The 12,488-nt window shown below is 44.1% G+C and overlaps 1 protein-coding gene across 2 annotated transcripts; it reads right to left on the bottom strand.

Moving 5' to 3' along the window:
- Positions 1–1,108: 1,108 nt before the first annotated feature.
- On the bottom strand, positions 1,109–5,225 carry TCL1A (TCL1 family AKT coactivator A). Of its 2 annotated transcripts, none has more exons than XM_032180163.2 (4): positions 5,041–5,225; positions 3,235–3,411; positions 2,766–2,819; positions 1,109–1,882 (listed from the first exon to the last, which is right to left on the bottom strand). In XM_032180163.2, exons 1-3 carry the CDS (start codon positions 5,158–5,160, stop codon positions 2,772–2,774), a joined length of 345 nt encoding a protein of 114 aa, XP_032036054.1. In that variant the 5' UTR covers positions 5,161–5,225; the 3' UTR covers positions 1,109–1,882; positions 2,766–2,771. The 2 variants fall into 2 exon arrangements, with proteins under 2 accessions (XP_032036054.1, XP_032036055.1); XM_032180164.2 differs by having other exon boundaries at positions 2,771–2,819.
- Positions 5,226–12,488: the final 7,263 nt, after the last annotated feature.

The following is a 12,488-nucleotide window of genomic DNA, read 5'->3' as shown; positions in this document are numbered from 1 at the left end:
TGGGGCCTTCGCCTTATCCCTGCTGAGTCCCAGTTCCTGGCACCATTCATGGCGATGGTGAAATATTTGGTCAACAAAAGAATCTCACACAAAAGCTTTCCTCCTTCTGGGTCCCTGCATTCCTATTCCTAAAATGAGGCGGCTGCCTGATCTCCCGTGGTCCCCCTGCTCTGACTTTCCATGTTTTGGCCATGCTGAGAGGCATCTGTACAGTAATTGCTCCCACAGACCAAACTCCCCTGCTGCCATGGTCTGCGCAGGGTGACAACAGAAGACACAGACCCTGACACGTTGGACGTCAGTGTTTCTTCTCTGTCTAGTGCTGGTTAAGAAACCTGGATTCAGAGACTGTAAAGGGGGAGAAGTAGTGTTTTTCTTATACAATTCTCTTAAAGCACTTCAGTTATATATCCCGCTGAATCCTCAGAACAACCCTCTAAGTTCATCTCTGTGACAAGAAAGCTGTGGACTAGAGACACAGGGAAGTGGGAAGCCCAGGATTCGACACAGGACGGATTCCCTTCTCTGGAAGGCATCGCCTGCTAATATCTGAGGTCCAGCTACCGTCTATGGAGGTGCAGGAGGGGCAGCAGGGTCTTGAGAAGGGAGCATGAGGACAGGGCACAGGGTGGGATCTGCTGTGACTGTAGGTCATGGGAGGTGGGGAAGGGAGTCTGCTTGGGGCCTGAGTAGTCAGGGACAGTTTCAGGCAGGAGGGGCTTCTGCTGGGATTGTGAGCAGAGAGGATAGAAGTATCTGTGCAAGGACAGAGCCTGGTGAATGCCTCGGTGAGGAGGAGGCAGAGCTGGCTGGGGCCGAGGGCACATGGGAATGAGGAGGGTGAGGAAGGCATGACCAGATGGAGGCAGGAGGGGCTCTTGAATACCAGGCATTGCCAACAACGTTTTTGAGGTTGCTTACTCCAATGGTTCTCAACGTATGCCTCCAAGAACACTAGGGTTTTAAGCATTGGATTACATGGGAAAAAAATTGTAGTCCCTTATCTCCAAAGGGAAATAAATAGATCCATGAATATTTTTTATTTGGTGGCTGCCTATTCTCACTTCTCTATGCCAGAATCCAAGTCAAGGATAGAAGCTGATTCAGCACGAAGTTAGATAAACTATCTTACATTTAATCAATCATTACAAAAAGTATTCATGCCACATACAACTTCGTAACACCCAGGTGCATGACCACCTATAAAAGGGGGGAAACCCAACCTCTATGCCTTTTCCACGTGGGCAAGCCAAGGGTTCTGAGGGCTCATCCACAGGGCTCGCCGGCCTGGCCTCCTGCTGTGTCCCGGGCTGTGGACCACTGACCCAGAGGCTTCTGAGTCCTGAGCACAGATAAGGGCTCCTTTCAGGCCTTTCCTTGAGCTGCACCTGAAACTGTGTGGGCAGGCATCGTTTGCAGGCGTGTTTACGTGCAGGTGTAGCACCATGTGAGACCACTGGTCCAGGGTTTCAGAGGTCCTGCTCAGGTGAATCGGCTGTGTTCTCAAAGTTCATGGAGCTGAGTGGGTGTGCAACATGAAACACTAGTGCTGTGAGGGACAGAAGGGACAAAAGAGGCCAAAGACCATTAGCCAGCTGAGAAAAGCCAAGGCACAGGTATAGCTGGGCACCTGGAAGAAGCTCTGCCAAATGGAGTCCTCCTTGGCAGGAGTGGTAGTGCTAAGGCGAGCAGAGTGGGCTACAGGCAGGTCCGGCAGGCCCTGGGTAGAGCTCATCCTCTGTCTGTCCGTTCCTCCCAGACCCCAGCGTGGTGGAGGAGAAGACACAGGCGTAATAAACGAAGGGGAACAGAAACACAACATCCCCATTGTAGGCTGGCCAGGCTCAGACCCTGGGGTGAAAGGAGACAGGTACTGCAAGACCTGGGGAAGGACAAGAGAAGACAGAGTCAAGGGTGAAGGAAAGGACCAGGCAGTGGCGAAGGCTGGTGCTGCTGGTGCAAGTCTAAGTGGGAAGCCTGGTGGTCAGGGATGGCCCCTAGAGGCCTTCTGAGCCAAGGCAAATTCTGACACCCGGCTCTAATCTGAAGATGTCACTGGACTTCCGCAACTCATTTCTGAGTTTTATACTCTTCCTCAAAACTCAATAGCATAATATCTGGCTTAGCTGATATAATCAAGCACCAGTGCTTATTTAATAAAGCAATGGTAAGGCTGGGCGTGGTGGCTCACGCCTGTAATCCCAGCACTTTGGAAGGCCGAGGCAGGCAGATCACGAGGTCAGGAGATCGAGACCATCCTGGCTAACACGGTGAAACCCCGTCTCTACTAAAAAAAAAAAAAAAAAAAAAAATACAAAAAATTAGCCAGGTGTGGTGGCGGGCACCTGTAGTCCCAGCTACTCTGAGGACTGAGGCAGGAGAATGGTGTGAACCCGGGAGGCAGAGCTTGCAGTGAGCTGAGATTGCGCCACTGCACTCCAGCCTGGGCCACAGAGCCAGAGCCAGACTCATCTCAAAAAAAAAAAAAAAAAAAAGCAATGGTAAATGAAAGTGCAGGCTGAAACTTGTGAAGTACTTTATAGATATGAGCAGCTGCGATAAAGGGGGCTGCCTACAAAGCCCTTGGCTCCCAAAGTGGTAAGGGAGAGACATGAGTGCCTCCAGGAAGTCTCTCCCATCCCTGGGGACCCTCAGAATGGCAGCAGTCGGGGAGGGGTTAGCACTGCCTTCATGCAGAAGGGGTGGTCTTTCTTTGTGATACAGCCACTGTGGACTAAGAGGGGTCAGGCTCCAGTGGAGCTCACCATACATCAGTCATCTGGCAGCAGCTCGAGAAGCAGGTCCTCCACGCCATCAATCTGAGAGGCAGAGAGAGAGAGAAGGCATTGATTGGCCAGAGCCCTCCACTCCCTCCATTCCTCAGTCCTGCGCCTTCCCCTAGCTGGAAACAGCAGGTAGGAACCCAGGTGTGAGGATTTCAGGGGCTCTCGGAGACTGCCCCTCCTCCCACCAGCCTTCAGCCTGTGACTGCCCACCAGAGATGTCTTCCTGCGGCCAGGAGGGGGCTAGGAGAAAGTGGAGGTAGGGTTCTGTTGGAGACCTCAGAGGATCTATCTTCTCTCTGGTAAAGTCCTTTAGAAATCTGCACTTGTACATTTCCCATTTTTTAATGCTTTTGGGACTGGGATGGAGGGAAGATAAACCACTAAGGCCAGACATGGAGGAGGGGAAACCCAAGATCACCCGATAGATCCCTCAGAGAAACACTCTCACCTTGATGTGGTACACTAAGCGCCAGAAACTGGAGTCTGAGGATCGGTATCGTCCATCAGGGTAGAGCTGCCACATGACAGGCAGCAGGCTTGGGCCTATCTGGGTGGGGGTCATAGGACTCCCCAGGACGACGTCTTCCCGGCGCAAGAGCACCCGTAACCGTAACCTATCCTTTATCTGAGGAGAAGAAAAGGACAGGGCATACTTTCAGGTTCCGCTTGCCAGCGCTCCTCCAGGCACAGAAAACCGGAATCCTTCCTGCCAGCCACCCACCCATCTGGGCAGGGGTCCGAGTGTGGAATGATGGTCATCACTGTTCCCTGAAGCTCACTTCCTTAGGCCATGCATGCTCCCCTCAGGGACTCTGGCTGGGCCAGGACCACCAGCACGCACATGTGTCTAGCCACCCAGACAGGGCCATGAAAGGCACACTTTTTTCTGGCGGGTTGCAGTGGCTCACACTTGTAATTCCAGTGCTTTGGAAGGCAGAGGCAGGAGGATCGCTTGAGGCCAGGAGTTTGAGACCAGCCTGGGTGACAGAGCGAGACCCTGTATCTACAGAAAAAAGAAAAAAAGACAAAGAAGAAAGAGAGAAGCCACTGCACTCCAGCCTGGGTGAAGGAGCGAGACTCCGTCTCACAAAAAAAAAAGACAAAGAAGAAAGAGAGAAAAAGAATACTGGCCTTTTCAATGATGTGAGGCAAAATCTGTCTGTCCCACAGTTTGCTAGTGGTTTATTTTTTGTGGAGCATTTATCATTTTATGAAAAACTGTCTGGTTCGTGGTTTTGGTGTCACGTTGAAGAAGAGATTTCTCAACCAGAGATTTAAAAAAGAAATTCACTGAATCTTCAAATTATTTCTTCAAATTTTGATTTTAAAAAAGTAAGTATTTAACTTGATTTTTAAAGTAAAAACGTATTTAAAAAATTGAAATGCCAATAAAAATGCAAATTTTGTGGTGGTTAAGAGCCTAGAATTCCAACCCCATTACCTACTAGCAATCCTACCTCGGACAAATGTACATTTTTGTGCCTCAGTTTCCCATCTGTAGAGACACAGTCAACACTCAATAACTTTTGATTGTTTGCTACTGGACATACATGTTCTAATATATTTTTTAATTTTTATGCTTTCTTCAGTGTATGTTTGGAAAGAGTTTGAACATTTTTTGACTCTTTTTCATTGAGTAAATCCAAATACTTGGAAAAGACTTATCTATTTCTTTAACAAAAACTTAACATGGACTAAGGACCCATCTTAAGGTATCATACATAAAAAAAGTCAATATTGATTCAATACCGGCGCTTATACTACATCACTTGCTAAATTTGTTTTCTAAATAAAGCACAGAGGTAATGGAAAATACTTCACACTCTAGGGCAGTGGTTGCTATGCCTGGTTGACCCTAAACTGTTGAGAGTTCTTTTTAAAAATACAGATTTCTGGGACCCACCTGAGATGATTCTGATAATCGGCCATATGGATGAGTCACTTAGAGACAGCCATTTTTAAGGATTAGAACCCCGAAGCCCGGAAAATCCCTGCTGTAGTCAACATTATAGTCACACGTCACAGGCACTGGGTCCCTCACTTTGACAGACATTCCTTCGCGGTTTTCCCACCCTTCTTCCCTGCCTGGAGAACTCCTATTCATCCCCCAGAGCCCGGCTCAAAGTGGCTTCATCTGTGGGGATCCTCCCTGCCCCATAGTGAGTGCTCCTCGAGTCCTCGCCCTTCCTAGGGCATCCCAAGCTCCCAGGGGCTGCCCCTGCTGCCTCGCCATCTGCTCCAAAGCTGGCTGTACCTCGATGGTTAAGGGCAGCCAGGCGCGCTGCCTCTCGTCCAAATACACGAACTTCTCCCAGGCCCACAGGCGGTCCGGGTGGTCGGTGACTTCCTCCCCGAGTATAGGGCACTCGGCCATGGCGTCCTCGGGCCGCCTAAGAAGCAAGAGCCAGAGCTTCTCAAGGCCGCTCGCTGGTCCCTGGGATGTGGGGCCGACCCTTTATATCCGGGCAGCATGCGGCCGCCACCAAGCGGCGGGGCGGGAGGACGGCCTTGGGGCGGGACCCTGGGGTCGGGAGAACGACCTTGGGGCGGGGCGTAAGGCAGGATGGGGCGGGGTTTGTGGGGGTCTTGGTGGCAAGTGAGGGTCCCGCGCAGGCGCTGCGTCCCGGCCTGACTTGCTCCCTGGAACGGTGGCAGCGCCTGGGAACGCAGACCCGGCCCCGGCTGGCCCGCGGCTTCCTCGAGGCCCTGGCCAGCAGCGACCCCGACCGCCGCCCTCCGCTGCTGCTGGGGAGGCACCTGGGGTGACCTTGGCCCTTTCTTCTTCTGGAAGACCCCGCCGCTTCCCTCGGCTGCCGGACCGGGACTCTGGGCCTCTGCTGGGAACTCACAGTCTACACCAGGATGCCCAGAGCCAGGACTCACTCCTCATCTTCTGGGATCAGAAGAGACCCGCGCGGGCCTGAGTTAGGCCTGGGCTTTCCCGGGTTCCCTGGATGATCTCCACCAGCCTGTGCCTTTGAATGTCAGAGTACACTTCTTGGCAAAGGACAACTCCTGACGCTCCCTCTCCCTCTTCCATACACAAAGCATGCGTTTTCCACAGGTCTGATGATGCTGTGGACATCTAATAGCTATCACAAAATGGAGAATCATGGGTCTTTCCCCTTGGGCTTTGAATTTACTAGTGAAAGCATAGTTCGAAATGAATACTTAAAAAGAAATCCCTCCTTCCACCCTAAGATCAATGGATTTGAAAAGTGCCTGGTTTATATGATCAAAACCACCCCTCTGTAAATTACAAGCAATAAGGAAAACAATTTCACTTTATTTTGCAGTAACGCATTCCCACTAAGGCAATTAAGGAAGTCATGCACAATGAAAAATATGTGAAACCAGCTCCAGCCTGGTTCAAACATCACCATGGGATGGAGTTTGGTGTCTCATCTTCTAGCTCTTTCCCGGTTCTCTGACCATGCACTAAGAAAATAATCTGTGATCCTTTGAAATATCACAAAAGTGAAATTAAGAGATCTGATGAGGACATCTGATTCACCTGGCAGCTGGGTATCTGCCTCTTTGCCTATCCAGAGAGCCTAATTCCCAAGAAGGGGCTGAGAGGGCCTAAGGTAGTCGAGACATAATGGGATTTACCAGGAACACAACATAGAATAGAAAAGCCAAGGGAAGTTGGGGGTGGAGTGAGGGCCCTTGAGCTCAGCAAACCTCTTTTTCCACTGTAGCCCTTAGTGGTGTTAATATGTGATATGCAAACTTAAAGATTTCATGCTGATTTGCCTGTGAATGGCTTTTTTTTTTTTTTTTGAGAGGGAGTCTCACTTGACTTCAGAGGAAGATGAAAAGCTTGCAAATAAGCTCTGCTGGGGAGGTCTCAGCCCAGGCTAGAGCTTTGAGGTGAGAAATAACAAGTCCAGTTTAAATAGTGCTGCTGGGATGGACTTTTGTGGCCAGGGAAGGGGTACCCAGGAGCCAGTGTGGCCACTGACCCAGCCTCATCAATGGCCCTAGGATCCAGAATGCTACAAACAATGGAGACAAACAATGGAGCAAGAATCAGATCCGTGTGTCTGGGTAAGCAGAATGTTCTGGGAATATAATTCCTTTTTCCTTCTTTTGTAAGAACAATTTATTTCTTCAGTTTTGCATAAGGGCTTCTTAATATTGAGCAAGAATATATATCATTATTGTGTGAGATTTAGAAAATTATTTGAGAGAGGGTTCCAATAAATGAAAATGAATTAAGGATGTCTGTGGAGTTCACTGGGCAACTTATAGAGCCCTTGAGCTTTTTTAAATGAACATTCCACAAGAGGGGAAACAGTAGCTATTGCATAGTCTCAGAGCTGTTTCTGAGCCTCCATGGCATGTTATCTGCCCCATCTAAGGGTTATAAAGGCCATAAGCCTAGCTTTAGAATTTTATGTTCCTTTCCGAGTCTTTGTTAGTCTGATTTCCCTGAGGATAAACAAATGGATGTTTCACACAGAAAGCTACAGGAAGCAATCATTTTGACAGAATCCTTAATGGATGCATTCATGTCCTGATTTAGATCTAGTTTTGCCTTTACCACGATCACCTGTGAACTTGGCCAGTCCTTTGCAACTTGGCCTCAGTGCCATAGTTTTGTAATGAATGGGCCAAACTACCTGCTCTCTAAGCTTGTTTCTAACTCAGTAGGCCCCAACCCTCCTATAACATTGCCTAGTGGGAGGAGGGAATAGTGAAGAAAAGAGATGGACAAAATCTATGATGTTAGTTCAGGAAAGCCTACAGTTTTGGGTACAGTGGCTCTAGATCAAGGACCCCAGTGGAATTCGTGGAAGCCATTCTTCTTGTTTGGGTTCCAAAGAAGGGGTTGAGGAGTAGTCAAGGCCATCAGGATGACCTTGACTCAAAGTGTGGTCCCTGGACCAGCTACAGTAGCATCACCTGGAGCTCATAAGAATGACAGAATCTGGAGCCTCCCCCAAGACTACTGAGTCAGAATCTGTATTGGAACAAGACCCCCAGGTGATTCATGGGCATGGTAAATGTTGGGCTATATGGAGGGAGGGTCAAGAGGGAGAGATAGGGGGTGTCTGATTCAACACACCAGTGCCCTCCAGATTTCTCCAACTATAACACAGGACTTATATTGGTGTTTATGTATCATTTACTTCCAGGCTATCTTATTTTCTGTCAAAATCACCTCTAATATATAGAGTGTTTTCCTCTTAAAAGAAAATCCTAGTAACCAAGGTCATCCTAACCAACCCTGGGGTCCTTGATTGTCAATGATTATAGCAAGCTGGAAAGAGCTTATTTAGAGGCTACTCAGGTGGTTAGGCCTCTGGGCCCTATGATGACTGACCCTAAACCACTAAGAATCACCTGGGAAGCTTTAATAAAACACCTGCGCCTGGATCCCACTCCAAGCCAATTAGATCAGAATCTCTGAGATTGAGGCTTGAGAAAAGTAGGTGATTCTAACATGTAGGCGGGGTTAAGTACAGTTTCTCTAAGATCTGAGTGACTGTTTTTGATGTGTGCACAGATTTATGAATCTAAATAACTATGAAAATGTGAAAGCTATTCTTTCTACCATGAATTCTTACTGTAAACTTCACCCCAACTCCATATTTTACTTCTTTCCCTTTGCCCTACTTTGCTGCTTCCAATCCTTTGTGGTCAGGGATCCATAGCCCTAAGTTTATTGGAATCATAAGGTTCTGAGATCTTGCTAATGTGTAAAATACAGAATCTGTGATATATATGTAGCTATTAAGGCATCCATGCCTGGAGTGTTCTGTTTGTTTGTTTTTTGAGACAGAATTTCCCTCTTGTTGCCCAGGCTGGAATGCAATGGCGCGATCTTGGCTCACTGCAACCTCCACCTCCTGGGTTCAAGCGATTCTCCTGCCTCTGCCTCCTGAGTAGCTGGGATTACAGGTATGCGCCACCACGCCTGTCTAATTTTGTATTTTTAGTAGAGATGGGGTTTCTCCATGTTGGTCAGGCTGGTCTCGAACTCCCGACCTCAGGTGATCCTCCCACCTCGTCCTTCCAAAGTGCTGGGATTACAGGCATGAGCCATCGTGCCCAGCCTGTTTTTTTTTTTTTGTTTTTTTTTTTTAATTCCTAGGTCTGGGCCATAGTTGAAATAATTAAGGCTGCTGATCAAGTGAGTTCAGGGTAAAAAAGATGTTGTAGCCTTTACTCATAAGGGATGAAATGGTATCTCTAAATTAATGGAGAATCTGGGACAAGGATATTTCAAGTAGAAATTAGGGACTGATCCTACTCTGCCCACTACATAGCTATCATCTCTCTCTTTAAAATGAACAGTTCTAAGAAACTTCTCCAACTTTAAGGTGTATATGGAGATTTTATTTAAATACAGATTCTAATTTGGTAGGGTTGAGGCGATTCTCAAGATTCTGAATTTGTAACATATTCACATCCTCGGAGTTGTGTACCTTACAGGTACTAATGGTCTATAAATCACCTCTCGGTAGCAAGGATCTATACTAACCCCCATGCTACCCTTGATACCCACAGAAAACACAAATGAAAAACACAACTCACAACCCCTACTCAAAATGCAGCGAACAGTTGATTCTGCCAAGCTAGCGAGTGACCAAGATGTGATAGAATTGCACTGGACACTTTGAGCTACAACTGTGGCTGCCATTTGCCAGAGGCAAGTTAAAGTTGACCTACATTTGTATTGGAAACATTTCTCAATCCTGAGATTACTCCACACCTTGGGTGTTACTGTCCTACCGATGCTATGATGCCTACAGCTTTGTTTTTGTTTTTCTGTTTTGTTCAAAAATGCTTTAGCTATTCAGATCTTTTGTGGTTCCATATGAATTTTAGGATTATTTTTTCTGTTAATGTGAAAGTGTTGTTGGAATTTTGGTAGGGATTGCGTTGAGTATGTAGGTTGCTTTGAGTAGGATGAACATTTTAATAATTTTAATTCCTTCAATCTATGAACATGAGATATTGTTCCATTTGTTTGTGTCTTCTTCAGTTTCTGTCATGGGTATTTTGTAGTTTTGCGTATTCAGATCTTTCACCTCATTGCTTACATTTATTCCTAAGTATTTTATTATTTTTTGTAGCTATTGTGAATGGGATTTTTAAAATTTCTTTTTCACATAGCTCGTTGTTAGTGTATGGAAATGTTACTGATTTTTGTATGTTGGTTTTTGTATCCTGCAATTTTACTGAATTCATTTATCAGTTCTAACAGCTTTTGGATGGAATCTTTAGGAGTTTTCTATACATAAAAGATCATGTCCTCTACAGAGACAATTTAACTTCTTCCTTTTCTTTTGGATGCCTTTTCTTTCTTTTGCCTGTTGCTCTGATTAGGATTTCCAGTTCTGTGCTGATTAGAAGCAGTGAGAGTGAGCATCCTTCTCTTGTTCCTGATCTTAGCGAAAAAGCCTTAAACTTTTTACTATTCAGTATGACGTTAGCTGTCGACTTGTCACATATGCTTCATTGTATTGAGGTACATTCCTTCTAGGCCTAATTTGTCGAGAGTTTTTACCTTGAAAGGATATTCAATTTTGTCAAATGCCTTTTCTGCATTTATTGAGATGATCATATGGTTTTTGTCCTTCGTTCTGTTAGTGTGATGTGTTACTTTTATTGGTTTGTGTACATTGAACTATCCTTGTATCCCTGGGATAAATATCATTTGATAATGATGAATGATCCTTTTAATGTGCTGTTGAATTCAGTTTGCTAATATTTTGTTGAGGATTTTTACATCTATATTCATCAGGGATATTGGCCTGTAATATATTTTTTTCTTGCAGTGACCTTGTCTGACTTTAGTATCAGGGTAATGCTGGCCTTATACAATAAATTTGGAAGTATTCCTTCCTCTGCAATTTTTTGGAGCACTTGGGAAGTGTTGGTATTAGTTCTTTAAATGTTTGGTAGAATTCAGCAGTGAAGCATCAGGTTGTGGGGCTTTTCTCTGATGGGAGACTTTTTATTACTGATTCAATCTTCTCACTTGTTATTGCTCTGTTCAGATTTTCTATTTCTTCATGATTCAGTCTTACTAGGTTATATATGTCTAGGAGTTCATCCATTTCTTCTAGTTTATCCAGTTTGTTGGCACAACATTATTCATAGCAGGCTCTTATGAACCTTTATATTTCTGTGGTATCAGTTGTAATGTTTCATCTTTCATTTCTGATTTTGTTTGTTTAGGTCTTCTCTTTTTTTAGTCTAACTAAAGCTCTGTTGATTTTGCTGTTTTCAAAACATCAACTCCTAGTTTCCTTGATCTTTTCTACTGTTTTTCTAGTATATTTCATTTATCTCTGCTCTGATCTTTATTATTTCCATTCTTGTGCTAATCTGAACCTTAATTTCTTCTTCTTTTTCTAGTTTGTGGAGGTATGATGTTAGGTTGTTTATTTAAGATCCTTCTTCTTTTCTGATGTAGGCATTTATTGCTATAAACTTCCATCTTAGAACTGCTTTTGCTACATCCCATATGTTTTGGTATAATATATCATATGTTGTGTTTCCACTTTCATTTGTTTCAAAATATTTTTAAATTTTCCTTGTAATTTCTTCTTCAACCACTGGTTGTTTAGGAGCATGTTGTTTAATTTCCACATACTTGCGAATTTTCAAAATTCCTCCTGTTGATTTCTAATTTCATGCTATTGTGATTGGAAAAGATACCTGATGTTATTTCAATTTTCTTAAATTTGTTAACACTTGTTTTGTGGCCTAACATATAATCTATCTTATAGAAGGTTCTCTGTGCTCTTGAGAATATATTCTGCTTATGTTGTGTAGAATGTTCTGTATATGTCTGTTAGGTCCATTTTGTCTAAAGTGTAGCTCAAGTTCAATGTTTCTATATTGATTTTCTGTCTGGATGATCTGTCCATTGTTGAAAGTGGAGGTATTAAGTTCCCTTACTATTATTGTATTGCAGTTTATCTCTCTCTTCAGGTCTATTAATATGTGCATTATATATTTAGATGCTCTGAGGTTGAGGGTATATACATTTGTAATTGTTTTATCTTCTTGATGAATTGACTCATTTATCATTATATAATGACCTTTATCTCTTTTTATAGTTTTTAACTTAGTCTCTTTTTTTATGTAGTCAATGTTCTCCTGAATTAAGGTCTATTTTACCTGATATAAATATAGCTATCTCTGCTCTCTTTTGGTTTCCATTTGCATGAAGTATCTTTTTCCATCCCTTCACTTTCAATTTATGTGTGTTCTTAAAGGCAAAGTGAGTCTCTTGTAGGTAGCATGTAGTTGAGTCTGTTTTTTTTTCTTTTTTTAAATCAATTCAGCCACTCTTTTTATTAGAGAATTTAATCCATTTACATTCAAGATAATTATTAATAGGTAAGGACTTACTACTGTAATTTTGCTCATTGTTTACTGGTTATTTTGTAGATCCTTTCTTCCTTTCTTGCTCACTTACTGTTTACTTTTGTGATTAGATGGTTTTCTCTAGTGGCATGCTTTGATTCTTTACTTTTTTTTTTTTTTTAATTTGGTACTACAGCCTTTATTCATACCGAGAAACCAGCAGTTTTACCCACTTTTGCTTTTATGCAATCATTACAAGTGTTGAACAGTGAGAAAGCAAGCAATGTCTTAATACTTTTAGAAAGTAATAAATTATTCTTATGTTTCATTTTTAATCAGTTTCTCAGGTTGAATTAGTATTCTTTTTTATTT

This window comes from Hylobates moloch, unplaced genomic scaffold (genome assembly GCF_009828535.3).
Source record: "Hylobates moloch isolate HMO894 unplaced genomic scaffold, HMol_V3 SCAFFOLD_16, whole genome shotgun sequence".
Lineage (NCBI taxonomy): Eukaryota > Metazoa > Chordata > Mammalia > Primates > Hylobatidae > Hylobates > Hylobates moloch.
Note: the sequence above shows the minus strand (reverse complement) of the source record. Positions and strands in the feature narration are given on the sequence as shown.